This window comes from Pseudopodoces humilis, chromosome 11 (assembly GCF_049639895.1).
Source record: "Pseudopodoces humilis isolate 2021_Gansu_Grassland_sample_001 chromosome 11, ASM4963989v1, whole genome shotgun sequence".
NCBI classification, from domain to species: domain Eukaryota; kingdom Metazoa; phylum Chordata; class Aves; order Passeriformes; family Paridae; genus Pseudopodoces; species Pseudopodoces humilis.
In genome coordinates this window covers 20,464,851-20,492,596 of record NC_142210.1, presented here as the reverse complement: position 1 = coordinate 20,492,596, position 27,746 = coordinate 20,464,851, and the positions used below count along the sequence as shown (strand labels likewise).

The 27,746-nt window shown below is 39.2% G+C and overlaps 1 protein-coding gene across 8 annotated transcripts; it reads left to right on the top strand.

Moving 5' to 3' along the window:
- Positions 1 to 1,035: 1,035 nt before the first annotated feature.
- On the top strand, positions 1,036 to 27,647 carry ECT2 (epithelial cell transforming 2). 8 transcript variants are annotated; one of them, XM_088061164.1, is made up of 26 exons: positions 1,036 to 1,077; positions 3,461 to 3,618; positions 4,622 to 4,704; positions 4,806 to 4,898; positions 5,813 to 5,995; positions 6,541 to 6,630; positions 7,511 to 7,618; positions 8,727 to 8,800; positions 8,921 to 9,051; positions 9,191 to 9,306; positions 9,480 to 9,542; positions 9,915 to 10,137; positions 11,660 to 11,796; positions 12,472 to 12,591; positions 13,637 to 13,705; positions 14,605 to 14,715; positions 15,668 to 15,764; positions 16,461 to 16,542; positions 17,384 to 17,462; positions 17,649 to 17,768; positions 19,013 to 19,151; positions 20,121 to 20,275; positions 22,190 to 22,297; positions 22,899 to 23,045; positions 24,648 to 24,954; positions 26,290 to 27,647. In XM_088061164.1, the coding sequence occupies exons 2-25, from the start codon at positions 3,489 to 3,491 to the stop codon at positions 24,933 to 24,935; spliced, it is 2,946 nt and encodes a 981-aa protein (XP_087917290.1). In that variant the 5' UTR covers positions 1,036 to 1,077; positions 3,461 to 3,488; the 3' UTR covers positions 24,936 to 24,954; positions 26,290 to 27,647. The 8 variants fall into 8 exon arrangements, with proteins under 8 accessions (XP_087917290.1, XP_087917289.1, XP_087917292.1 ...); XM_088061163.1 differs by having other exon boundaries at positions 24,648 to 24,977; XM_088061166.1 differs by lacking the exon at positions 4,806 to 4,898 and having other exon boundaries at positions 4,625 to 4,704; positions 24,648 to 24,977.
- Positions 27,648 to 27,746: the final 99 nt, after the last annotated feature.

Below are 27,746 nucleotides of genomic sequence, written 5' to 3'. Positions count from 1 at the left end.
TCCCTCAGTCCTAATTTCTGTGTACCTCATCAGCAAATCTACATCCACATGAACAACATCTGTTATCATTTTCTTACACTTTTTCCTATTTTTCTTCCAAATCATAAAAAGTCAATGAACTTTTACAGCTGTTGGATCTGTAATGAAAAAACCTGAGCTGATGAAAAATTTGTTGTATAAAAAAGTTTGGAAGATCTAAGAACTCAATTTGGCAATAATACAACATTCTAGAATAGAAAATATATCTCTCATTGTTTTTACATTGGGAGTTTACATTTGCAATGAAACATTGTGCTAAATCAGGTTCCAGGATGCTGATCCCCTACGACAGAATTCCTTCCCGTACCAGTAAGTTTTAGCATTAGGGAAAATTAAAAATAAAAGGATGGTTTAAGCATTTGGCGTAATTAATTTATTTCGGGGCTGGTGCCGTGGAGTCAGCTGGTTGCTTTTTATACTGACCAGTCGTATTTTCCTGGCAGCTCCTGTTTCCTACGAACTGATTATTCCGAAACTCAATATTGAGAGATACACACCGATATCCTTTTTCTACTTTTTAGCAGCATTAATGTTTTTGCGGTGACACAGCGACCTTCTCCCGGTGCCCTGGGTTGGTGTGGAGGGCGATGAGGGGAGGGCGATTCACCCTCCCGCTCCATCCGGGTCTATCGGCGCGGCCGTTGGGGAGCGTTCAAACCCCGCGGCAGCCAATCAGCGTAGAGAGTGCCCCTCCCGGCAGCCAATCAGCGCAGAGCTCGCCTCCCCTGCCCACTCAGCAACCTGCGCTCGGTACCGCAACAAGCGCTGTGCGTCTGCCCAGGAGACCTCTCGCAGCCAATGGGAGCTCGCTGCGCTTGAGTAGCAGGTGCAGCGACCAATCCGAGAGGGGCAAGGGCGCAGGGTTGGCCGAAAAGGAAGGGAGAATGGGCGGGGCATCTCGCGGCCGTGGCGAATGAGGGGGCGGTTTACAGAGGGGCGGTGGGGCCAGCAGCCAATGGGCGGCGGTGTGAGTGCGGCGGCTCGCTTTTTGAATTGGCGGCGGCCGCTGATGGCGGATGGCGGCGGGTGGTACCGGCGGTGAGGGGGTATCGGGGCCGGGGGGCGTGGGCGGCGCGGAGTGGGGCCGTTGTGTCGGGCACCTGCGGGGCCTCCGGACCCCAGCGCTGCTCCGGGGCTCCTCAGGCCGCCGGCCGTGTCCCTTGGGCGGGGCGGAGCCCCGGGCCCGCCGGCACCTGCTGGCTCGTGAGGCGAGAGGCTGCGGCGGTCCCTCGTCCTGTCCTGTCCTGTCCTGTCCCCGGCCGCCTCCCTGCAGAGGGCTCCGGAACCTTCCTGGGTGCTTCCTCGGGAGGGGAATGGGAAACGTGGGAGGTGTTTACTGTCCTTTCCTTGCTTTAACAAACGTATTTTGGTTTGTGGGTGTTTTGTGTCCTTCAGGCTTTCCAGAGATTACAGGGAGGTCATTTCTGAGTGTGAGGCTGTGGGGGTATTAGCTCTGCCTGAGCCCGTAGTGATGGTGTTCTGACTTTTCCTCTTCATGTGAGGGAAAACCGTTGTGTTTGTGTCTGTGTCTGTTTGCTCTCCTCTGTATCCTGACACTTTCAGTTCGTAAGTTTAGTGACAAATACTGTTATTATTATATGATTAGTAAAACAAGGAGTATTTTTAAATACACCCAGGATGGAACCTCAGTCCATAAGAAAATCCATAAAGAAAATCAAAGCCTGGACCAAAGTCTGGGCTTCTTCAAGTGAAGTTCTTTATATGTTTGTCTACATGTTATTTGGTATAATAATAACCATACTGCTGTCTCAGACTTCTAAGAAATAATCTCTAGGATTTAAGTATAGTTGTGCCTTTAACTGGAGGGCTTGTTTTCTTCTGAATTTACCTGTAATTGCCCTTGTGGTAAGCATTATTAACAATGTGGTTTGAATCTGCCAAGATTATACTTCCCTCTGTCCTCACTGCCAAAAAAACCTGGTAACTGTAGAACAGTTCCTGGTGGTGACATTGTAACATTGTGGCCGGATGATTCCCCTAAGAGCCTTTATGATTCTGGTTACTCTCTTCTTTTGCTCTTTCTTAAGCTGCTCTGAGAAAAATGCGGTGAGTGACTGGGACAGGTCTAGGAAACTCAATCCCATGCATGTGCACAGCTGTGTGTGACCTGGAAATTGAAACGAAGGTGGCAAGTCTGGTAGCTGAATATGTCTAGAATAACGATAGAGTTGTAGTGTTGATTATTGCTCATCATCATATTAGGAACTTGTGTATTATGAAGAGTTGAATCCTTTCCACAAGTCCCAGGTGTGATCTCTGGAAGATAAAGCCTTTTCTGTATTGCTGGTATGCCAAAGTGCCCATTGCTTTTTGTCTTCTGACTTACTTTGCAGTGTAATAAGGTGATCATTACACAATTTGAAAAATAGCACGTGCTGTAGAGGTTTTACTACCTCAGGAATCCTCTTTCAGACAATGCTGTATTTGAGTAGCTGCTATTTTAAAAGAGCATTTACAGTCATAAGAACAATTTCACTTGAAGTGCTACAAAGGGTAATTATCTGCCAGCAGTTCAGCTGCAGTTACTGCTCTAGGTAACTTCTGATATCACTGTGCAAACATTGAAATCTGGGTGTGTGATGGATCACAGGAACTGCACCCTACTTGTGTGTGGCAGAAAATGTGCTGCATGTTGGGTAGGTGTCTTGGAACAATGTTTGTGGTGCAGGATTTGGGTAGGTAGCTCCCAGAAAATGAGAGGGTTAAAGATTCTGCCTTTCTAGTACGTGACAGGTCTGATGGGCAGGGAGAGCAAAGATCCATTCTGTTTGAGAAGAGAGAAAGTCTTTTTATCTGATCATGAAAGGGTCCTTCTACTCTATGATAGTTAATGCAGGAGAACAGACCAGACCATACAGCTAGACATCTATATGCTTATCAATTTCTCAGACACTCTCAAGCTTTTTTAATTTTTCTAAGAGTAAATAATCCTGGCTCTGCTCTTTGGGTGCTCATTTCTAACCACAGCCAATTCACCTAAAAAATCAGATTTTAGCAAGATGTTATGCCTACTGTAATTCTTCTGCTAGTGTTTCAAATCAACAATGCTAATTTTAGTCTCAGCTGTAGCTTATAATAGTTTGTCATTGAAAGAAGCAAGTACTTTTGGTTTGGTGCTTTGTGTTTATTGTTTTTTAAATGAGCACTTGAGTTTGTGCTTGCCTGTGCTCAGAGCTGAAGTTCCCTCTCTGGAGCTCTGTGCAGATGAATTACAGAACCATCTCTGGAACAGCTTTGTTGTCAGTCTTTTTTACTCTTGATGCTCTATCAGTGTGAGTGGGAGTTCAGTAAGAGCCTAAATGTTTTGTTTTCTGAAGTCACTTCTGACAGCCTTGGTTGTAGGACTGTTATGAATGAGCTTTTTTCACCTGTAACTAAGTTTGGCCCCTCTGCCTTCCAGCTGTTGATGAAAGAAACAAGGCATAATCATGGCTGACAACAGTACTCTGGTGTCTGAAACCGGGAGGAGCCTCTTGGCTGATTCTTCTGTTCTGGATTCAAAAATTATAGAAACCTCCAAAGAGAATGTGTTCCGTGCAGCTGTTCTGGATGTTGAAGGTAATGGGGGAAGTTTATTTTAAGACTACTCGGATTTTGCAATGACTGATTACTTTGTCAGTATTTAGTAATTTTGAAAAGTCAAAAATACTTTGAGGTCCAAAATTTTAAGTAGAGTAGGGAAAAGGATGTTGATCTGGAGTCCTTTCATTAAGAAAATTTGGGGTTACAGCCCAAATTGAATGAATTTTCTGGTTCTTGTACAGAAAGCTGTCAGTTCCATTTGATGCCTCTTATGTGGAGTAAATCACTCCAGGTGACATTTTGACACCAGTGTTTGGAAACCGCAGCTGCTCTGTTGTGCACAGGTGGACAGATTAATAGGTATAAGGTAGAGAGGTGGAGAGATTAATAGTCTTGAACCCAAAATTAATTCAAGAACAAATATTGAGATTAAAAAACAACCACCAATGTTTCCCTCTAGGGTAATAACCAAAATCTGCTGGTGGTCTGTTGATGCAAGTGATGTGGAGGCAGCACTTGTTCTTCCTCCTAATGTTTTGAAGGCTTATTAATACATGGAAAAAAAGAACAAGGCATCTAATTTCAGTTCTGATATTCCTGGTAACTGCTCAGTTACCAAGAAAGTAATGAACCTTGTCAGCCAGGAACACAGAAACTAGAAAATATACCAGCTGTCTATTTTCCAGCAAATCTTGGTATCTAATTCTGCTAGAAGCATTAAGACTATTTTTGTTTTGTTTCGTTTTTATTTGCTTGTTGTCTTTCCTCCCCCCCACCCCTTGATTTACATTCTTACTTTGACTGGCCATGAATTGCAGAATCTTGTTTCACCTCATACTAGAAAGTTTGGGCTCTAAGTCAATTGGGTATGCCTTAATTAAAGGACACTCTTGAAGTAACATTTTTTTCAGGATTGTTCCTGATAAGAAATCTTGAAAGGCTACTGTCTGCCTGTATTCTTCTATACATTATTGCTTGATTTAGACATAACATGGATTTTTCTGCTAAAATACAAATATTATCCTTGCCTCTCTCTAAGCAGAAGAAATGCCTCAAATAGAAACAAGACTGGTTTTGGTTCAGGAAGCAGGGAAACGTGAGGAGCTTCTGAAAGCCTTGGAGGTATGTGGGCCTGAGATAAAACAGTCACTGGAAGGACATGTTATGCCTTCAGCCTTCTGGTAACCAATTTGCTTCTGTACTAAAGTTCTCCTCTTCCACAGACCATTAAGATAATGGAAGTACCTGTTATAAAGATAAAGGAAAGTAGTCCTGATAAATCAGAAGAAAAACTAATAAAAAGTATTATTCATATGGTATGTCATGCAATTCAGCACATGTAATTGCATGCAGCATGTTACACTTCACTGGGAATGAAATGTGCACACGCTTTAATTTGGATTAATTGGGCATAATGGTTATAATATATACTAATGGTTCTGATGGTGTCACAGCTCATCAAAATTAGCACCTCTTAAAAATCTGGAGTAATACTGGCAGTTTTTACCTAGTGGTGTTTTCTAACGGGGCATCACAATATCCATGGGGGCATCCAACTGCATGCTTGTATTCAGTCACACATAAGTTTGTGCTATGAACTGACTTTGTAATTGTCAATGGACTTCTCTTTCAATTGAAAGCTGCATTTAAACTGAAGTGCAAGAAATGCTTTTCCATTTCTTGATGTGAAAGATATAAGAGATAAAGTTTGGAACTAATGTTTGAAATTGGAATGGACCAAACTTTTTAACCCCTTAAAAATACCAAGCAATGAACAAAATAGATTTCCGTTCTGTAGCTGTTCTGCAGCATGGAGCTTGCTATTGTAAACTGGATGCTACTTTTTAGTAGCATCCCAAAGTACCCTAAGCTGTTCTGACAGTCTGAAATTTCACTTATCTTTTGAGCTTAGGGTGTTTTTTTTTATCTAGCTATTTCCAGTGCTACCTTATCAGTATGAACTGATACGTAAATTGCTAGTGCAACCAGAATTCTGATTCTTCAAAAGCAGGAATTACTTTGACTTTCAGTATTAAATAATGCAGCAGTTCATAGCTATTCTTATGCTAGAGAGCAGTGCATTGAATTCAGCTTTCACAAATCCTAACTCTCTCTCTGAAGGATGAATCACACATTTTTCTAATGGTCCAAAATACACATCAGTTGAATTTTCCACTTGTGCAAGTATGTTGCCTGAGCAATGCTTTCCCTTTTATCCCTGTGCATCAAGGAAATTAAAATGCCCTACATAAAGACAGACACGATCGAAGAGCTTGGAGATTCTGATTCCCCAGAATTAGAGACGATCTTCGTTGTGTCAGACTTCCAAGCTCCCATCTTTAGCAACCTCTGCAAGGCAGATTGCCGAGTCATCGGGCCGCCAGTCGTGCTGCACTGTGCACAGAAGGGAGAGGTGTGTGCTTCCTGCTGAAATCAGATGAATAGTTCCCTGCTGCAGTGAGTTCTAAGAGTTCACAGTAAAATTTTTCTTGCTCTTGCAATCAGTTATAAACATTCCTAGCAAGAGAATTTTAAGAAAAGCAAGTATCTAATGCTGTGTTAGAATATTGCATGTAGTGAGAGAGCACAAGCAGACAGTGATAAGGCTACAATTGCTGCTGTATTTGTGGTAGTTGTTGATCACCTTTTGGGACTGTGCCATTGGAAAGGCAGCATACAAATGATTCTCCAGTAATGACTTTGTATTTCCAAAAGTTGTAATGTAGAGCAGATAGACTGGGGAGGAAATAAAAGGATGGAGTGCTATCTGTAGAACTTAGGGATACTCTAGTTACTTTATCAGCAGGCCTGGAGCTACGGTATATCTGAATATACAGACCTGGAGTAGTGTCTGATGCATTTTTAATACTAGAAATAACACTACTGTATTAAAGGTAATGTGAGAACTTTAATGGCAGCAGTATGTTGTTGACTTCTGAGCTTTCTTCTTGTTTTCAGCCTTTACCTTTCTCCTGCCGTCCACTGTACTGTGCAAGTATGTTGAACTTGGTACTGTGCTTTACAGGATTCAGAAAGAAAGATGAATTAGTAAGTAATTTATTCTTATTTGGATTGGTAAAACCATGTTAAGTATATTTTCAAGGTACTCTTCTGTTCCGTCACCCATAGTGTTTAACCATGGCTCAGGCTTGCATGGGGAGAACAAATTGTTTGTTCTTTTGGTTTTTTGCAAGTCTAGAGGCAGTGATATTTGAGAATGGAAACAAAAATTTGTTCAAGTCATTTTATCTGCGTCATTTTTGGTCACTTCTTTTGTTGAGTGACATGATACTGCTCTAATTCAATAGGGCTTAAAGATTTGTAACTTCATTTGTAACTTGAGATTTCAGATAAGATGTTTACCCAGTAGTGTCCTCTTTTTTTGTACAGGCATGTTATCTTGTCATGATATTGTGCTATCAGGACTTTACTTTTTGTTTGATACTCCAGTACTTTGCTTTCCCATTTCAGTAGGCAGTTGGAATCTAATTTCCCTACTGGACATCTGGGAATCAACAATATGGCTCTACATCTTCATCTGAAAAAAAAAGCCAAACCAAAAGCATTTGCCTGGTGTTTGGGTTAGTTAGATTTGATCTAGAATTGACTAAATCAGCAAGAAAAATGTCAAATCTAATGTGTGAAAAGGTGAAGACATTATGTATGATGATTGTGAGCGTACTGGTGGCTTGGATAGTCTTCAGGCTACACAGCAAGGCTGTATTAAATGTTGAAATAAAAATAAATCTTAATAGTTCTTTTGATGTATAAGCTATTCTGTCGATGTGAACAAGTTGTTTTAAGAACAGATCAGAGTATTTCTATTTCTAGACATTTAATGTAGCCTTCTCTAACTTGCTTTGTAAATCACTTTTGTACTGAACTTGCTTTTCAAAAGATACTGAACTTTTCATCTTTCATTTTTCAGGTTAAGCTTGTGACGTTGGTTCATCATATGGGTGGAATTATTCGAAGGGACTTTAGCTCAAAAGTTACTCATCTGGTGGCAAACTCAACACATGGAGACAAATTCAGAGTATGTAAGCTTAAGTTGGTGTTTCATAGAAACCTTTGGAATTTGGCTCTTGTGGACTCTGTGTACTGCTTGTTCATTATACTTCAGCTCAGAAGCTGCTGGTTTTTTTCAGTACTAACAGCAATAACTTGTAATGGTGAATTCATCTCTGGTGTTCAGCTTTGGCATGTTTTTTGTCTTTGTGAGACATCTAAGTAACATAAATTTGAAATAGACAAGTATAGTAAATAACAAGATTCAAAATGGTTAAATATTGATGCTACCAATGTTAAGACAGTGATGAACAAATGTCTGCTTTTGTTTGTCCAATCAATAAACTGAGGTAACTTGCAAAAAACTTTAGTCCTTAATTGGTGCATATCTTCTAAAAATTACTTTAATCTTGTTATCGGTGAGGATTCAAATATTGCTTTATGCCTAAATAGACATTAGTGTACTTTTTCTTTTCTGATTCTAAAAGGGAATCATTTAGGCCATTTATGTTCAGCTTAGAAGTAAGCAACAGATTATAGTGTTTTTGTACTATTTAATATGATGTAGCAATATCTATGCCCCTTGACTCTCCCTTGTTTGGATTGTTGGTAGAATGTTGCTTTTTTCCCCCTTGTTTGTCTTTATACTCTTGCAGTTGGAGTAGAAGTCCTACTTTCTGTTCAAACAGTTCTTTCTGCCAACTCAAAGGAGAAAATGTAGAAAAACTGTACAATCTCTCAAGCAGTCATGGCAGTTACCTTTCAAATAGTCACTTTCTCTTTGATAAAAGCAGGATGGGGTATTTTTCTTCATACAAAATATCAAAAGCAGAAAAAGGATCCCATATTCCACTGAAACAGAGATTTGATTTTGTGTTTTTGTGAGTGATGAAGCATATCAGACTAACGAAATTGTGCACTTTTGAGGAAATGTCAAAATAGCTATTGATCAGATCTCCTAGTCACTGAATACATTCTAACTCTGGGCAGCTGCAGTTGGATATGACTCTTGAAGGAATACATTCACTTTTTGCAATATGTCTTAAAAAGTAAAATTAAGGTTATGAATTTTTCTTGATGTGGGAAAGATTCAAATGGAAATATTTAGTGCAACTTATGCTTTTCCTGTTTTGTAGATTGCTGTAAGTCTTGGTATTCCTATCGTGAAAGCTGAGTGGATTTATAAGGCGTGGGAGAAAAGGAATGAAATGTAGGTTATTTTCCTTCAGCCTCCACATCACATTGTATTCACCTGAAATGGTGTGAGCTTCTGCTTAAATACTGACATAGGTCACTGATTTAGTGACCTTCTTGTGCATCTTTCTTTCAGTGATTTCTGTGCAGCTGATGATGACTTTAGAAACCAGTTCAAGGTTCCTCCCTTTCAGGACTGCATGTTAAGTTTCCTGGGATTCTCTGATGATGAGAAAGCTAACATGGAAGAAATGACAGAAATGCAAGGTGGTTGATTATGAAAACCTCTGGGAAAAATGGGGTGGAGTTTATAATGATAGGTGTCACAGAATTGCTAAATGAGCTACTTATTTCTAATGAGAGCATTCTTTCCTCTTGACAATTTGCCTTTTTTTTTCATGTTTAGGAGGACATTATTTGCCAGTTGGTGATGAAAGGTGTACACACTTGGTGGTTGAAGAAAGTACAGTAAAAGATCTTCCATTTGAACCTTTAAAAAAACTTTATGTTGTAAAGCAAGAGGTTAGTGCTGAAAATTCTTTAGAGAATACTGCTAAGTAGAACATGCAGGCACGTGGCTTATTCTGGAAAATTCCATCCCAACTGCGTTACTATTACAGATTATTTTGAATATTTTTAACTTTGGGCAAAGCTCTGTAATGTGTTTGTAATGTGTGTTTTCTTTTTTCCTGTAGTGGTTTTGGGGAAGCATTCAAATGGATGCCAGAGCTGGAGAATCCATGTATTTATTTGAGAAGGTATGTTGAACACTCACACAATGCACATCATATTTTGGTGGTAAAATTAGCATGCAACATAGTGTGTGTGGGGGGCCAGAGATCAGATGGTTCACAGCAGCATTTAAGTTCCAGATAAACCACTATAAATTTTATACATAGAATACTAACTTGGAATAGAAACTTTTTTCTGCTTCCCAAAGGTTTTACTTTTAGTCAAGCAAAACACCACTGTGGTTTAAAAAGGGAAGAAAAAAGCTTCACCCATTTTGCCTTGGCTTCCCTAAGAAGTTTCCTTCTGTGTTGTTTATCTCTGTAATTAACTCATCTCTGCACTGGGTTGAACTGGACACAGAGGATAAACCCACTGAATGAAGTTTTCTTTCCCTGCAGTCAGAGAGTCCTGACTTCAAGAAGTCGGTGTCGCTGCTCTCCCTGAGCACTCCCAACAGCAACCGCAAACGGCGCCGCTTGAAAGAGACTCTGGCCCAGCTGACCAGGGAAACAGACATGTCCCCATTCCCTCCTCGGAAACGCCCCTCAGCTGAACATTCCCTCTCTATTGGCTCCTTGCTGGATATTTCCAACACTCCTGAGTCAAGCACTGCCAGTGGAGGTAGAGCTAAAACCTTCTGTTCAGCCACGCTTGGAGTTTAACAGCTCTTGCATGCAGGTGGAAATGGTGGTGGTAGGGAAGTCAGGTTCTGCTACAGATTTGCAAAGTAATTCCAGGCTTTTGCCTATTCAAAGTGTGGAGGGAAAAATTGGAGTGAAGAGTTCAGGCCAAGCTGCCTCTTGTTATCACAGTGAGTGTGTTCATATCTGAAGGAATAGATAGAGATGTGATAAATAGGGGGTACCCGTTGAGTGTTACTCCAAAATGCTTCAAATACTCAGCTGGAAGTCTGTAGCAAATTAGCAGCGTAGTCAACAGTAAATCATCTAAAATACTCTCCACAGGATACTTGGAGGAAAGAAGACAAAGATTCTAGAGGAGTTAAAAGGAAAATTCCTGCAGGGTCCACTCTTAGGTCTTGAAATGTTCTGTTGAGGCAACACTGTTTGTACCAGCAAACTGTCATGTCTAAAACATCACAAAAATATAAATCATCAATTGGTTTTGAGTGAATGGGAAGTTTTAAATATCTTTGAATGATTCTTATGAAGACAGGAACTGCAAAATTTTGGTTTAGTCAAAAGCTGATACCACAAGTAAGGTCTGGTTCTTTTATCATATCATATGGAGGAGGTATCTGGAGCTGCTACTGCTTTAAAAAGGCAAACTCAAATCGCATAAGAGCTCCCAATGAGGTACAACCACTAAGTGATAATTCAGAAGGAATTCAGGGAAGATCAGCCTTCTTAGATGATGCTAGTGCTGTTGTTACCCCTGGTAGGGAATTTTCTTCTAATCCAGCAGCTGCAGTCAATCTCAGCTATTTTGGAAACAACAGATAAGGTACTCATTTCATTATTAACTATGGCAGCAATGAGTTTTGTTATCAAAAATGTCAATGTAGGTCTCTAGATCCAATACATGAACAAGTATTTAAAACTCATGAATTGTTCCAGGCCTACCTTGGCTTTAGCTTTGAGAGAAAAGACTTTCTTGAGCCTTTCCTCTTCCCCCTATAGGTTGAAATGTAGGTGTTGTGTGCAAGGGCTGATTTTAGTAAATGGTTTTGAGCTACACGCCTAATGCAAGGATGGTGGGCAGCTGAGAGAATTTGTTTACATGGCGAAGTGGAAGTAGAAGAGCACTTCTGTACTAGTGTATAAATGAGTATATGTTCAGCACCTAATCCTTGCTTCCTGCTATATAAGCTACTAATAATAAGGTCAAGTCATTGACCAGCCCATAAATGGCTAATTAGTTTCAGTCTAATTTTGAGGAATAATATATTACTATTGTTCTATAAGTAGACTGTAATAAAGAGAGCTATTTTCTTGAAAGAGCCCTTTCAAGTAACCACCTGGTAACTACAATATAGGCTTTTAAAAGAACCTCCAAACTTATCTTTGGTTAAAAATTCTGAAGTTGTTTTCTTGTTTGTTTGTTTTTTCTTTGAGGGTGAGCTCTTTTTAGGGACTCTATTGTAATAAAACTCTATTTTCTTTTGGGAATATCTCTTCATCAGAAACACCAAAATCCTGTGCAAGACCTTCCAAAAACTCAACTCCTCTTCCTGTCAAGCAGTCTGCAAGATGGCAGGTTGCAAAGGAATTGTATCAGACAGAAAGTAACTATGTTGATATTCTGACAACAATTATTCAGGTAAGATGGTTTTAAAGCCAGTCCAGGTCAATTGTAATAAGATATCCAATGTTTACATCAAGTAGTATTTTCAGTCTGTGATCTGCAGGCTTTTGAGGGCATGGGTGTGCATCAAACCTTCATAGGAAGATGACAATATTAACAGTCTCATATAATTTACTGACATATAAAAGTACTCAGTTTCAGGTTGGAAAATACAATTTCTAATCTGGGATCTGCAGTGGTATTGCAATATATATGGAAATTGGAAGTGTCAGAAAAATAGGGTCTTCATGACTAATATTTTAGACATTAGTGAATAGGGAGAGATGGAAGAGGGAAAAATCTTTCTTTTGCAATTATTCCAAGAAGATCAGAATAGCAAACAACTTACAGGAAAAGCTTAATTTCTTGCAAGTTTATTTCTATTGCAGCTGATTATCTACTTAAAGAATGAGCCAAGAAGTGTGTGAGTAAGAGATGAAACAGAGTTATGCTGTAGAGATGTATCAAACTAAGTGTTTGTATCTTCAAACCACTCTCCAAAACCCACTCTTGCTGAATGGAGACAACTCAAGATTGTGACTGCAGGAAACTATGATTTAGAAGGAAAACACTGTTGCTTTCATAACTATTTCTAACACAATGTTGGCAATTTGGAGTGCATTAACTTTTTTTTTCCTCTTAATTCATCAGTTATTTCAAGTTCCATTGGAGAAGGAAGGACAACTTGGGGGACCAATCCTTGCACAGGAAGAGATCAAGACCATATTTGGCAGCATTCCAGATATTCTTGATGTGCACATTAAAATCAAGGCAAGTTGCATCTTCTCCCCTGCAGGGGAAGCTTTCACAGAGACTTTGAACCTTTTCTGCATGTTTTCAGTTGTGTCTGCTGGATAGGTATAAACTCTTCCTGGTACTGATACATTTTCTTTCAAATAGTGGCATCTGCCTATTCCTGGCAGCATTTCACTGTAGGCTTTTATAATAGAGAGACTTGCAGACTACCTGCAACTTGGTGATTTGTTTGTACATTTTTTGTTGGTTTTTTTCCAGCCAGTGGGGTCCAGTCTGGTTAATCATACCAGCTATTGATGTGTGCCCACAGAGAGAGATGAAAGTAGATCTGTGTGTCCCTGTGTCAAATTGGAGTCACCAATTGCAGCATGCAGTGCAGTGAGAGTTGCTTTGATGTAGTTGTTGTGTTTTCCTTCATCTTTGCAGTTATAAAGATATGAGCAGTGGCAGCAGCAAACCAATATTAGTGATAAATCCTTTTCGCTTAAAATGAATCCTGAACCTTCAGCTGTGCCCTCCTGTCTCTCTTATTATCTGATGGTGATTGAGCTTGATGCTAATCAAGCTCATATAGGCTTAACAGGCTTGATCTCACTTTCCTTGACACCCTAGTGTAGCAAGTAAGTAGAATCTATCCTAGTTCTATTTCAATCCCATTTTAGAGACTTAAGTCCTAGATAAGTTGTGCAGTCTTAATTAGAATTGGTTCAAGTGTCTTCTCTGTATCCTTTTTCAATATTCCTTTGGGATGTGTTGTGTATTGTGTGGAATGCAGCAGTGTCATCTTGCTGCAGAGTTGGCTAGTCCTGACATGCTGCCAGGCTCTACTTGCATTGATTTACAGCTATATATACATATTCAGTAAGCCAGGGATCTCTTGTTTTCAGCCCTCTGACTGGAGGGGCTGAATGTGAAATTGTACAGCTTTTAGGATTGCCTGTTTTGACAGCATGAAAACACACCTAATGATGTGTGTTTGGCAAAACAGTGATCCCATTTAATGGCTTTATGCACTCTATGCTCAGCTTGTTTTCTCCCCCTGTCCCTGCATGTATTCTAGGAAGACCTGGAAGATCTTATGATAAATTGGACTGAAAGCAAAAGTATTGGTGATATCATTCTCAAATATGTAAGTTCCTGTTTCTTTCTTTAGATTTACAACTATTATCTTGCCTTACAAACAATCCACTTCTAGGAGATAGCAAACACAAGCAAAGCACTGCTGAGAAGGAACTCCCACTTGTATCATTGCCTGTTATATTTAGACTTTTCAGTTGACTTAGGTGATACAATCTATGTCAAGTTTTAGTGTGTATGTCTGTTCACAGGTATGAAGGATTAAAACTACAAATAGTTACAGTTTGAGAACGTAATTTGCAACACTACAAATGCACTTTTTACTCAGACATTAAAAGCCACTTCCTGGGTCCTTAGCCATCTGCTGCCTCTAATCAATAGTAAAGATCTAGGAAAATAACTTTTCACAAAAACTTATGTTCTTTCTCCAAGACTTGAAACATGTAAGTGAATAAGGAGTCCCATGTGGAACAGGAGAGAGCTAAGTTTTAGCATAAATAGGCTGCTAGGTATCTTGTGATATTGCTGATATGATGGTTTTGAGACAAATAGTGCTTGTCATTCAAAAGTGTTCGGTCTAAGGTATTGCTTCCGGTGGTTTAAAAGGTGATTGCAGTAACCTGTCTGAAATTTCCGAAATTCTCACCAAAAGCCTCTGGCTAGGTGAGAGCCTGCCTCCCCCTTGAGCTGCTCAGTAGCTTCTAAGATTGTCATGTGTTTGCTTGATGCTGCTGAGAGCAGCCTGCTTTTAATTAGCAGCATCAGTCTGGGGCATCTGGCATGCAAAAATGTCTTAACTTGTTCTGAGAACATGTATGGGTTTACAACACATTTTTTATTATTCTTTATTGCAGTGTGCCTTTGAGCAGCTTTGTGTGGCTCAGGGCATATGAACATATGTACAATGATATATTATATGTAAAGCAGAGCCCTAACAGTTGTTTCTTTCAGTCAAAAGACTTGTTGAAAACATACCCTCCGTTTGTGAATTTCTTTGAAATGAGCAAGGAGACGATTACAAGATGTGAAAAGCAGAAACCAAGGTTTCATGCCTTTCTAAAGGTAAGTGCCTGCAGAACTAAGTCTATGAGTAGAACATGGGGACTGTTACCATGTTCTAGTGAATGCAGTAGATGGAAGAATGTGAAATTCTGAAAGCTTGAAGGAATGCAAACGTCTCTCTTGGTGAGACAGAAATAGAATGGATTTGAACTTCAATCCCTCAAGCTCCTCGTAAGACTTTCAGAAAAAGTCTGAGTTCCTCCTCTGTTAAACAGCTGTCAATGTGGTTTGATTATATGCATTTGTTGCTGGGAAAAAGTTCCTCCCCAATAAATGTCTTTTCTTATCTGTAAAGATAACTGGAGCTGCTACTTTGAGTGGTCCCCTCCCTGTGTTTGTGAGACTTGTATTTCTGAAACAGCTTTTAACTTTACTTGGGCAGCTGTGAAGCTCCAGGGAGGTAGAATTTCTCAGCATTCTTGTGACTAATGAATAGGAGCCTAACAGTGGAGATCTAACAGGAAGATGATCTTCAAAGAAAGTTATCTGAAGATGAAGCTTAGGACTCCTGATCTCTTCAGATATGTGTGTACTGTTAATAGTGCAGTGTAGCTTTAACTCCTATATTGAGATAGCCAGGTAATCACTTTGACAAGTTTCAGCTCATGTTTTCTGAGGGACTAGGAATTACATCCAAGTATTGATATCTAAAAGATGGGGAGCAAATAAGAGAACAGTCTGTTCCCAGTCCCATTCCACATTAGCAACTGGAACAAGATCTGAAGGATTGATATGGACCCTTTAAAACTAGACATTCTGAGAACATAAATCACTGTAGTTTTCAATATAATGTGGTTTTTAACATGCTCTGTTAATGACCGTGGTAAACGATTCTCACACTTTTATAGCAATGCTAATTTCAAGGAAGGCAAATTTTCTCTGATCTTGTGCTTTTCTTGTGTATGTGTGTAAAAAAAAAACAACAAAACAAACCATTATTTTCTTTCCCCAGATAAATCAAGCTAAACCTGAATGTGGCCGCCAAAGCCTTGCTGAGCTCCTCATCCGTCCTGTTCAAAGGCTGCCCAGTGTTGCCCTCCTACTAAATGGTAACCTAGTGATGTAGTTTTTATTAGTTTGTCTGTGAAGATGTTAAAAGATGATGTCTACTTTTTGTCATCATTAGCAACAGCTTTTCTCATCTAAAACCAGCCTGATTATGTGAGTTAACCATGACTCCTGGCAGTCAGCGAGACCCACTACTGAAGAAAGCATAAATTCTGACTAAATTCCACTTGTTCATACATTTGTATGCAGGCTACAGATAGAGGAACAGTTTGCATTGATAATTCTGTCTCTTCAAACAAGAGTATAATTGAGATTCGAATGAAACTAATATAAACTAGAGAGCAATTCATATTGACAAGGCTCACAGTTTCATGTGTTCCACCTGGTATCATATAATAATGATTTTGTTAATAAAAATAATAAAAAATCCACATTATCCTTTGCTTCAGGTAGAAAAAGACTTGTGTGCTTGTTGCTGCACTTCAATTTAATTTTTATTAATAGTTTAAGAGTTTGGTTTCTGTATTGTATTGTGTTTTCATTTTTTGTAATGAGATGTCTGGACAACTTCTGTTCAGCCTAGTTCCCCACTTAATCAGTGCTACTTGGACTCCAAGGTAGATCTTATTTCTTCAGTCAGCTTATCTTAACTCAGTTAAAATTTGAGTTTTTCATGTTTCTTTTCAGGCACTTGTAATACATGTGGAGTTTTTATTTATTTGTTTTTTTAATTGTAGATATTAAGAAACATACAGCAGAAGAGAACCCAGACAAAGTAACTCTAGAGAGAGCTATTGAATCATTAAAGGAGGTGATGACGTAAGTCATGTTGATTCTATGGAACTTACTGTTAAACACAGTAAATTTAGATCGCTCTGTTCCTCCTAAATGTTCAGTGTTATGTTGCCACAAGGAACAGTCAGTAAACAGAACTGTAGGTGCTCTTCAGCCTCCTCTTGACTGTTGTCACTTTGGTGTCTGTGCCAGAGCTCTAAAGGAGTCTGTGATGTTACTGAGCACTTGTACCTCTGCTGACTCCCTTTCTGTCTTTAAATCTTACTTCTGTGCATATATCTACTGAGAGGACAGACTTTGGTGGGAGATTAGTTTTTCTTCTGGTCCTATATTAGCTCTTCTTGGCACTGTTCCATGAGTTAATTAGCTGAAAGCTGAGGTTGTTTAGATTGTAAGTCTCACCTCTTTTGAAGTGTAGCGTATGTCTCCAGCAACGAGAACTCCTGCATTAATTGGGTAAACATTTGTCCAGTTTTAACAACAACTTTTAAATTGTAATTATTCTTGCATCTGCTGCAGTGAAGGGTGAGCTCCCCCCACTCCTGATTTGGGGGAAACAAAATGCAGGCTGTAAAGAACTGAGTTGTGTCAGTCTCTGGTTCAAAATCATGCAGGGCACAGGAGGGGAATTTTAACTGATTGGTGTGTTAAGTGTTGGTAATGTAACAAGAATTGTGTTCTAGAGCTGAAGTTTCCTATGTGATTTCATGTGGTATTTAGCTATTTTTTCAGGAAAATGTGGCAAGTGCTGCTATATAAATTCTATCCCTGAATGTTTAGCTTTATTATTTTTGTATATTTTAAATGCAGTGCATCCATTTACTGTTGCTTGGTATTGAAGATTAATGTAATATGCTTTCCTTAGACACATTAATGAAGACAAAAGGAAAACAGAGGCACAAAGGCAGTTCTTTGATGTCGTCTATGAAGTGGATGGATGTCCAGTAAGTAATTCCTCCAGAGCTGCAGATCTATTAAATGACTGCACCACTTTGTTCCCTTTGTGAAAGTGTATGAGGTTACAATGCAATGGTGCTGGTTTAAAAAGATTGCCAGTGTTAAGCTGTAAGCAAGCAGTAATCCAGCCCTTGAACTAAGTACTTAATGAGCTTTTTGCTTCTGTCATTTAGGCCAATCTCCTGTCCTCTCACCGCAGCTTGGTTCAGCGTCTGGAAACTGTAGCCCTTGGTGATGACCTCTGTGACAGGGGAGAGCAGGTCACACTCTTTCTGTTCAATGATTGCTTAGAGGTAAGATGACTATACCAGTACATCTCATGAACTGAATTGTAAAAGGCTTGACACGACACTTGAGTATAAATAAGTAAAATCTAAGAACTTTTGAGGCGGAATTCTAAGTCACAGATTGCTGATAGGTCAACACATGCTGGTGTTTCCATTAACTACTATATAAGCCAACATAGTAAGTCATGTCTGCATGGCTGAGACATGTTAATGTAGCTTTTAATGTCTTTCAGCTGGAGTAAAAACATAAAAGCAGCTTAATATGTCAAAAAAATGTTTATCTGAATAGCACCAATGGATGAAAAAGTGGAGTCCTTGGCTCATCAGGTTGTTTTTCCTTTTAAAGTTTAGCTGTGTATCATGGGAATGAATAGTGGGCCTTGATAGATCTGTCTCTTCTTAGGCTACCAAAAAACCAAAATCATAATAAATGCCTTAAACTAAAAATGTATTAGGAAGAACTAGAGGGGAAGAATAACTGGGTTCTGGAGACAAATGTAGAATAACTGAATTTATATAGGACGCTTTCATAAAATACTTGTTGCTGTCTGCAGCAGTGAAGAACATTGTCTTCATAGAAGACCAACTCTAAAATAATTCAAAATTAGTGCTGTCCTAAGCAGCATGTAGAGACAAAAGCCTGTTCTTGTGACTAGTGATGGACTCTCCCCAGGAATCAAGTTGACTCAGTTTCATCACTTCATGTAAAGGAAGGAAAGGAAAATAAAACCAGTTTTAATGGAGCTTCTTGGCTTGTCTCTTGGACAAGAGACAACAAGATGCTTTAACAAACAAGTACCGTACATGCTTTTTATGCAAAGCCTGCTCAACGGCTGCATGCATAAGCAACAGCAAGTGATATTTCTAGGACATAACACACCCCACCTTGAGCTGGTTCATGCATATAGATGTGGTCTTTTCTGTTTAAATCTAGGCTACCTTGTGGTAGATTTCAAAGGACCCTTGTTATGCAGGGTGGAATTGAGGTCTGTAATGCAGAACTACTTTCTCTCTAGGTATTTTTTAAAAAATTACTGTATTTTTCAGTTGAGTGTTTTGATGCCAAGTAACAAATATTGCTGGGCCACTTGGGCTGCAGGCAGTGAATAGTGAGATAAATGAATCCCTTTAAGATTTATGTGGTAAAGTAGCAAGATTTTGTGTGCCTTCCTGGATAGTAGAATGTAAAAAATACAGAAACAATGGCAAGAAATCTTCCAGCTGACCCTTTCTATTCTATTTAACTGCAGATTGCGAGGAAGCGGCATAAAGTTATTGGAGCTTTCAAGAGTCCCCATGGCCACACAAGGCCCCCTGCATCTCTCAAGCATGTTGTTCTCATGCCTCTCTCCCAGATCAAGAAAGTCTTGGACATCAGGGAGACAGAAGGTCTGTGTGTTTTGAAGTGCTGTGGTAGCTAAATTAAACTCTGTTTCAGAGCGTGAAGGAGGAAGCTCTGCTGTTGTGGGATGGAGTGCTAAGGGGTAGTTATTGTATGGCATATTATAGATATGTGATTTTAGTAAAAGCTTCTGTTTGAATCTTGAGAATTCCTTGTACTGATGCTTCTTGGCTTTTCAAGAATGGCAGCAGGATGCTGGATTTGGCAGAACTACTAGATGGCATTAGCATAAGCCAACCAATTGGCAGAGTGAAATAAACATAGTTAAACACTTGACAGCTCTGGATTTACAAAATAAAAACCAAATCTCAAGCTTCAGCCCAGAGTATTAGACTAGCCAGAGAAAAGTGCTGTTGGTGTGAAACCAAATTTTCTTCTAACTGGTGATAATAATGCTCAGGAGGAGCTGTGCTTGGCATCTTAAAAGATGACTTAATTTCTCTGTCTTGCTTTGCCATACTGCTCCAGCCTTGATAGAGACTTATAAAGAATTCAGTCACACCAGTTTCCAGATTTCTATCCTGGAAAGATTTGGTGTTTCACTGTAAGTGATGGTATGTACATCATGTGTTCTGCTTTATGTTCTCTGAAGCACCTGAACACAGAAACCCAATTAAGAGAAATGGCAAGGAGGGTAGTGAGGCTGACTGCTCTGCAGATTATTTGATGAATAATCAGTTATTGCCAGAACAGCTGATTGCAGCCTCCTGATGATGGCTGTGTACAGAACTCTGCTCTTGCAAGTGATACAACTTGCAAGATACAACAAACAACTACTTAAAAAAAAAAAATAAAAAAAAGATGAAATAATTTCACCAAATCTTGTTGTCTGTAGCTCCAGCTCCTGGCAGACAGAGGGTTGACCCTCCTGAAATTTTCCCCCTGAATTATATGAAAAAAAAATCATTCTTTTTACTAACTCCTTGTTTTTTGTTTTTTTTTTTAATAAACTCTAGATTGCCAGAAAGCTTTTGCCTTAGTTGTAAGGCCACCTACAGAACTGAACAACAAGCTGCTCAGTTTCCAGATGACAACTGAAGACCCTCGCAAGGAGGACTGGCTGAAGACATTGTGTCGGCACGTGGCCAACACCATTTGTAAAGCAGATGCAGTAAGTACTCTGGAACCATGCTGCTGATTGAAACATTGCCCTCTTTTTGGCTTTAAGCACCTGAAGCTAAAGAAGTTAATAGTGGACATGCCTGGGGTAAAGTAGAGCAGAAAACATTTGTGCTAACATGCCTGCAAGTGAGTGGTTAAAAGGTAGAAAAGGAAACAGCCTGGAAGTTAGTTTGTGCAGAAGCTAAGTAGTGCTTAAAAATCAGAATTATTTGTAATTAATTTGTGATGGTGAGAGGGTATGATTCAACTCTGCACTGTAGCTCTAACAAGAGTTGTATTCAGCTTGCTTCTTTCACAGCTGTCTTTGATTTTACAGTCCCAGTGTTGTTGATCACTGTTGGATTAACTGTGTTGGGTTCTTTGTTCTATACCTTATTTGCACCATAATGCAAGAGACATGAAGCATCTTCCTCCCATAGACAGAAATCTACAACCTTAAAACACAGAAATTAGAAAAACAGTGAAATGAAGGAGGCACTGGCTTTGTCACATTTCTAGAAATTCAGCATGAGGGCTTTCTATAGTCAGAAAACAACTAATTTGAGAAGTAGATCCTCTCCAATTACAGCAAGAGGCTTTCCGCTGATGTTTTAATTATGTAAAAGTCTGTGCATATCAGTCATCTCAATTTGCTGAAAATACGTGCAGTACATATACCTGAAGCTACTTGGTGTAAACTAGAAATGCTTTATGTTCTGCAGTGTGTTCTTACTGTGCAATATTTGGCTGTGATTTTTAAAGGCATGCTTGTTACAGGAGAGGTAATTAAGTAATGAAAACAGCATCTTAGTTTTATTTTCTATGTCATGTGATCTAGGGATTTAGGAATAAGAGACTTGGTCTTCTGGTTTTTCTTCTCTTTTAGGTTCTGAGTAAGAAAAGTGCTGATGTGGAAGTGTTAATTTACTTTAGTCTGCATGTTGCCTATCTTCAGTATTTTATGTCACATGTGACTTGGATTTCACTAGAAATTAAACCTTTAAGTAACAAATGTATCATTCCCTCTTGCCCCAAGACATTCAGTATCATATGCTGACAAATTGTAACCTACTTTGCCGAATCCCATTAGTTACAATTTCTGTACCTATTGCTTTGTACCAACTATATAATACTTCTTTCTTGCTGATTTAAATGTCAAATTGAGCTTCAATTTAAGCACTTTTGTCTGGTTTTAGACTTCTTGAACATCATGTGAATGAAATAACATTGACTTTGCCACCTGGTGGCAGCAAAGGCTTTGACTACTCTTCCTTAGGCCCTGTGAATGGCCATAAAGTTGCTGACTGGGGTCCTTCTGAGATTTTTTTTTCCAAGTGTAAAAGGTCTTTACTCAAAATGCAGACAATAAACAGCAAAACAATATCCCAGCAACTTCCCACTCCCAGGTGTCCCCCCCTCTGCCCCCCAGGTTTTATAAGTAGGTAGCCAGAAATTGCTTTGCACATGCTGGAGTTTAAGAATGAGGCATGAAAAATTCCCAAAACTCGTGGCTATTCTGCAACATGTATTGCACTTAAGCTGAGAGTCTTTAGTCTGAATGTTTGACAGCTGGAGCTCTCAAGATTTCACTTCAGAAATGTGTCAGGGGAATAAAGCAATGTTTATCTTGGAAACTCCCTAGGGATGCCTCAGAACTACTGCCTTTAATTTGGTCAGCCCTGGACTTGAAACTGAATCAGACAAACTGAATGTAAAACTACTGATGGAGAGGTTTCACAAACTGATTATACCAGCTGTTGATCTAATTAAATGGCCTGAAAACAAGTAGCTGCTGGACTGTATAAAGAGTTAAATATGGAAGAATATGGCAATTAAACCCTCTAAATCTGATCTAATGGACTAGAAAACTATATTTTGGCAAGTACTGATGTTTGATCATTATTAAGACTATTTTCATCTACAGGAAAATCTCATTTATGTTGCTGATCCTGATTCAGTTGAAGTAAATACTAAAGATATGGACAGTACTTTAAGCAGAGCATCCAGGGCAATAAAGAAAACATCAAAAAAGGTAAGCTAGTATAAAGCTAGTGCTTTTTAGTCAGAGAATTGTGCTGGGATTCCTTTTTCAGGTGGTTTGTAGTATTTACAGTAGTGACAGGAAAAACTTAATCTGAACTAAAACTCTTAAATATAATCTCCTTAAAGAAAGAAGGTGAGGGGTGTTTAAGGTTTTGGAATATCTGTATATATAGTCTTAAGTATTACAGTCATAAGTATTATGTAGTCATTTTTGAGTCTGTTATGGAACTTAGGCTGTTTAATACTTCGAGTCTTTTAAATATAATGCAAAATTGAGAGCAACTTAAAGAGGGGGGTGGGGCTGACTGGGCAGGACTGAAGGATATGGGAAAGCCTTGGTGACCAGACCTTGCTTTGACTTCTCCTCTCTCCCTCCTCTGTTGTCCTCATATCTGGAAAGAATGAGAAGAGCAAGGATGATGGGGAACCTTTAAAAGTCAGATCACGTTGGGTGTGGGTGTTTGGCTGGTTGTGATCCAACCACCAACACTTGATACACATCCCAGAGATGTTCAGAATGGTAGCCTGTATAACAGTAGTTATTACAGCCTGTTTTTTGTCAGTGTTTAACCACTTGTCCAACCCCTCAGGTCACGAGAGCCTTTTCGTTCTCCAAGACACCCAAGCGAGCTCTCCGCAGGGCCCTGATGTCCCACAGCGCCACGGAGGGGCGGAGCCCCAGCGCCGCTAACGAGGGTTACATCGGCAGCCGCCTGACGAGCACCTCGTCCCTAGCGGTGAGTGATTGCTGTGCTGGCCGAGGAAACCACCTTCCTAGCGTCACACTCCTTTCAGGTCTGCTGCTGCTCTCACTTTAACAATTCCAACATCCACAGTGGGAGAAAAAGTATTTTAACTGCTTTCATAGGGATATTACTTTCAAGAGCTGTTTAATGAGAAGCCTTACTTGCTGAAAATGCAGAAGAATCTTGATGCACTAGAAATTGGGAGTTGCCTTACACATTTAAGTTGAAACACCCCACCAATCCCTTTTGTTCAGGATGGAATATGTTTCCTCTTCTGAGAGAGTGAGAAAGTTTCAAGATAAGTCTTATATTGGTTCATGCTTTTGATTTTGAGCACTAAATAGAAATGTGGTGTACAACCCTGAGTAGTATGGTAAATGTTTCAGTCTGAGTAGTGAGATGACAGACATCCTGTGAAACAAACTGGGAAGGAAGGGTAGAGAAACATAGATGCTGCAGCCTGCAAGTTTTTAAACAACAAGGGAATTATCTCCTCGTAAATGTTTAAGAAACTTGGTAAAATAAAATATTGTTCTACATATTGCAACTCTTCTGCTATGCCTGGCTGCCTGTTACAGCTTTCTTCTGCTACATTAGTCCAAACTCAATTTCCTAATACAGTCTAGTAAAGCAGACTAGATTTGGAGGAATCTTTTTTATCATCTTTGCTTTTTATTATAGTGTTTGAGTAAATTTGTAACACGTACTTTCTAGTCTGTAGTATGTGGGACAGAAGGCCAAGAAAAGGGAATCTTGTTCATCTTTCTACTACTGACTGATGTGTTGGTACTTTAACACTGAGGTAATTCAATATGCTTGAGTGGCCATTAAATTGTACAATATATAGCCCTGCTCTCCCACATGGGAAAATATGAACCAGTAAGGGAGGAAGTATCACAGCAGACTCCTGCCTTGCTTTAGAGGAAATAAAAAAAAATCTACCAACAGGGCTGTAGCCCTGTTTTTTGTAGAGATTTGCTTCCTTCTGTTATGATTATGGCAACAATTGTTTTTGCCTTCTAATTGTCTTCATTTTGATACAGCACTGTATCTCATTTCTCATGAACTTGCAAGTCGTTTACTTTTCTTTTTGTGCACAATCTACCCCAGACAAAAACATTTGTTTTCCACAAAATCTTAGAGACTTGCAAAACCATGTTCCAGTTTCAGATTCTTCCCAGAGCTCTTGCACCTCTGTGGTAATAAACTGCAGCTTGGCAGCAGATCATGTGTTGTGTTTTTTTAAACCAATGCCACACACCACTGAACTTGCATAAAGCCTTTTTGGCTCAATTATAGGGTTGAGGGGAAAAGAGGTTTGGATTCCAGCCCTTCAAGTTGGAAAACCAGTGCCGTTGTTGATAGGAAACTAAAACTGCAGGAAACCTGTCTGAGTCCATTAAGAGTCAAAGCTCTTATTCAGACATATTGTTTTATTTAAATTAAATCCTAGCCTATGCTTATGTAGGAATTTTTTGGTGCAGAAAAAAAAAAAACATAGAGTAAAATATCAATAAAGCTTGGATGCTTGGGGGTTTTTTTATTAACTAACTCTTTTTTTCTAACTAACTCTTAAACCCTTTCTAATTGTAGATTGCTCGTTCCTCTTCCACCTACAGCCTAAGTGGATCTGTCAAATGTGCTGTTAATGTCCATAGCTCCAGTTCTGTTGATTGGAGCTCTCAAAATTCCAAGCCTCGACCTGTGCTGTGTCCTGGCTCTCCAAATACTCATCTTTCAAATGCTGTAGAAGCAGAAGCCTCTTCCAACTTGGAAGGCTTAAATGGTCATGCCTTGGACAGATCATGTGCTTTCCCTGTTACTGCTGCCATTTGTGCCGATGCTGGAGATGACAACCAGCGTGGTGCTGGGAAATTCTGAGCATCAGATCCTGACTGAAGTGAGCAAGAAATGCTGAGTTCTGTAAGCTGAGAGAGCAGAGTACAGCTCTAGTCCACAAAGGGTACATTAAGTGGTGTTGGGTCCTTTAGTATCCTCTAATGCACAGGGTTGGAGTCGGCACTCACATGTGGTTCTATTTCTGGTTCTGGGTGAAAATTTATTTTTCACAAACTTTTAAATGTAATTTTTTTTGAGATTTTTTTTCTTAATTGTTATACAGTTGAATTCCTCACTGTTTCAGTTCAGTTGTTCAAATGGCCGTGTAGCTCACTGGCCAGAGTTCTGAGGACCTTAATAACTTGTTTGCAAGAAAATCCTCAGCAGCTCATTTTACGTGTGGTTTTAGTTTTTTGTTCTCTATCTGTAAATAAAAAAATAGCTGGTATAAAATACTTGAGTCCAATAAGAGTTGCTCTCTGAAGAGGAGTTTAGGGTTAAATTTTCAGATATTGCCAATGACTGCAAATGGAGGACATGCCATAAACAGGCATAGGGCTTATTCATAATGAATAGTGTATATCCTTACCTGCCCAAAATATTCCTACTGAAAAGATTCTTGAAGCATGCAGGTGCACAAGCTGCCTAACTACCGTGACCTGTTGATGTGCTGAGAAGCTTGGCTGGCTGTTAAGAGCAACAGAGAATTGCTTGTGAAAGTATCTTGAGGTCTAATGTGAAAAGAATATAAAATCTCAGCTAATCCAAAGAGGTTTACTTTTAGTGCTACATATTGATGTGTTGGTTTCACTGTAATTAAGTCTCAGAAGCAGCTTATTCTCCAGGCATCAGAAAAGTCAGCTTCTTGCCTAGTGTGTGCCCATCCAGGCACAGCTAAAGCAAGCTCTGACAAATCATTGGGATGTCTGTTGCCTCCTGCAGCCAAGGAGACATGTGTTCAGCATCTCATTTGGGGCTCAGAGCTGATGATAACACAGAAAGTTGTAGGATTGGAGAGGGAGCTCTATTTCTCTAAGAGATTATCATAGTGTATCTTGCCTTCGTTTTGGAGGGAGATTATTACTGCAAAAAGTGATGCAAGATGTATACTAATACTTGTTAACAGCTACTCTTCAAAAACATGCTCCTGCATTCCAAATCTTTCAAGGCTGGTGAAAAGGAAAAAAAAAATTTTTCTTTGGCGGTTTTTGGAATGTGTTAAGTTTCCTGTTCAAACTCTAGAAATGCTGAATCATTAATTTCAAAAGCTGCCAGTCTTGGAGATCTTCTGCTCTCACTCATTCCTTATGTGATATGTCAAGGTTGAGAAATGACTGCTGCACTGTTGAGACTGGTTCATAAATAATCAGTACCTTTTTTTTTTTTTGTCCAACAGGGTGTTCCTTCTCCTTCCTTGATCAGCCTTCCCTCGATCTTTGAAAGGAGGAGTCACACATTAAGCCGATCAACAACCCACTTGATATGAGGCAGGTGGGAAAGGCTCTGCTCTGTGGGAGTGACTGACAAGCAGGTGGCTGGACAGTGACCTGTTACTGACATTAATGGTACCTTAGTCATTAGCACTTAGCAATGATTAGCAAAATGTTAGATAACTCTAAGGTAATCACAAGGGGGGTTTAGTTGTGTTGAAGCAGACCAGCCAATCAGTGGAATAAGTAACTTGGCTTTCATTTAAACACAGTATTCCCTTGCACAGATTTATTTCTTTACCAGCATAACTGAAACATTTTCTTCTATGGAAATTGTCCCCTCCAGGCAATAAACTGGTTTGTCAGATCTTGAAATGAAGATGATGATCACATAATTTACTGCTAGTTTGGATGACTCTTATGCTTGCCTAACTTCATCTACTGGCAGAGCACTCTAATATTTGAATTGTGTATTTCTCTAAATGGAGATACATTATGAAGTACCTGACCTTTCAAGTATGACAGTTAACCTGTTGTACAGCTGCTTACTCTAGATGTTTTATAAATGTAGTTGTTTATAATTAAATAGAATTGAGTTTTGTGATTATGATCTCCTGCAGCCTCACTGTAACACAGTGGTATGAGGAGCTTTGACCACCAAAAATGATCAATTGAATTCTTTGTCTTGCTTTGAAGTGGAAGTCTGAGGAAAAGAATTACACTCCTGTTTAGTAGGGTTGTTAAAAAACCAAACTCCCAGACATTCCCCATAGTTGGTTAACAAATCATTATTTAATTCATGGGATTATTGGTGTGACATTGTAACTACGGGGTCCAATTTTGGCGTGTCAAGTTTCAGTGAACTACTTGTAAGGCTTTTGGGCTTTCTCATGTATTTATGTCTTTCTTTAAAACTCTGTGTTTACTTCTGTCTTCTGAACAGTTTGTACTCTGAAATGCACTCTCACAAACTATCTAAATATGTAAATTTCTGCATTTCATTAACAGTTCAACTGTTGGTATTAGCAGGAGTCACAACTTCTGGTTTCTTTTTAACCACCTGTGTTTTGTCTTGTATCTATATGTAACTAATGATGCTTTTGAATGTGTCAGACTGCACTGTTTTTTATATCTCTTTTTGCCAATCTGAGCAATGTAAATAAACTGTTTAAAATAACACTGCTTCTGCCTTTGCTAAACAAGCTTTTATGAAAGTTTACTTTTTTATGTGGAAAAAAAGACATTGTTGGGCTTCAGCCTACAACTGTATTCTGATTATCTATGTAGTTATTCCTAATAAAGTATACCACTTGATAGGCCTGAATATTTTTTTGTTTTTTCTTAATATATTCATGAATCTCCCCTGGATCTACATGTCCAGTCCATGGTTTGTTTCTTTTTTTTTTTTTGTCCTTGTCCATTC

Coding starts and splice junctions, on each gene's coding strand:
- ECT2 (XM_088061164.1), top strand. CDS start 3,489: ATGGCTGACAACAGTACTCTGGTGTCTGAAACCGGGAGGAGCCTCTTG. Junction 9,543..9,914: donor CCATGTATTTATTTGAGAAG/GTATGTTGAACA, acceptor CTTTCCCTGCAG/TCAGAGAGTCCTGACTTCAA. Junction 23,046..24,647: donor CGAGCACCTCGTCCCTAGCG/GTGAGTGATTGC, acceptor TTCTAATTGTAG/ATTGCTCGTTCCTCTTCCAC.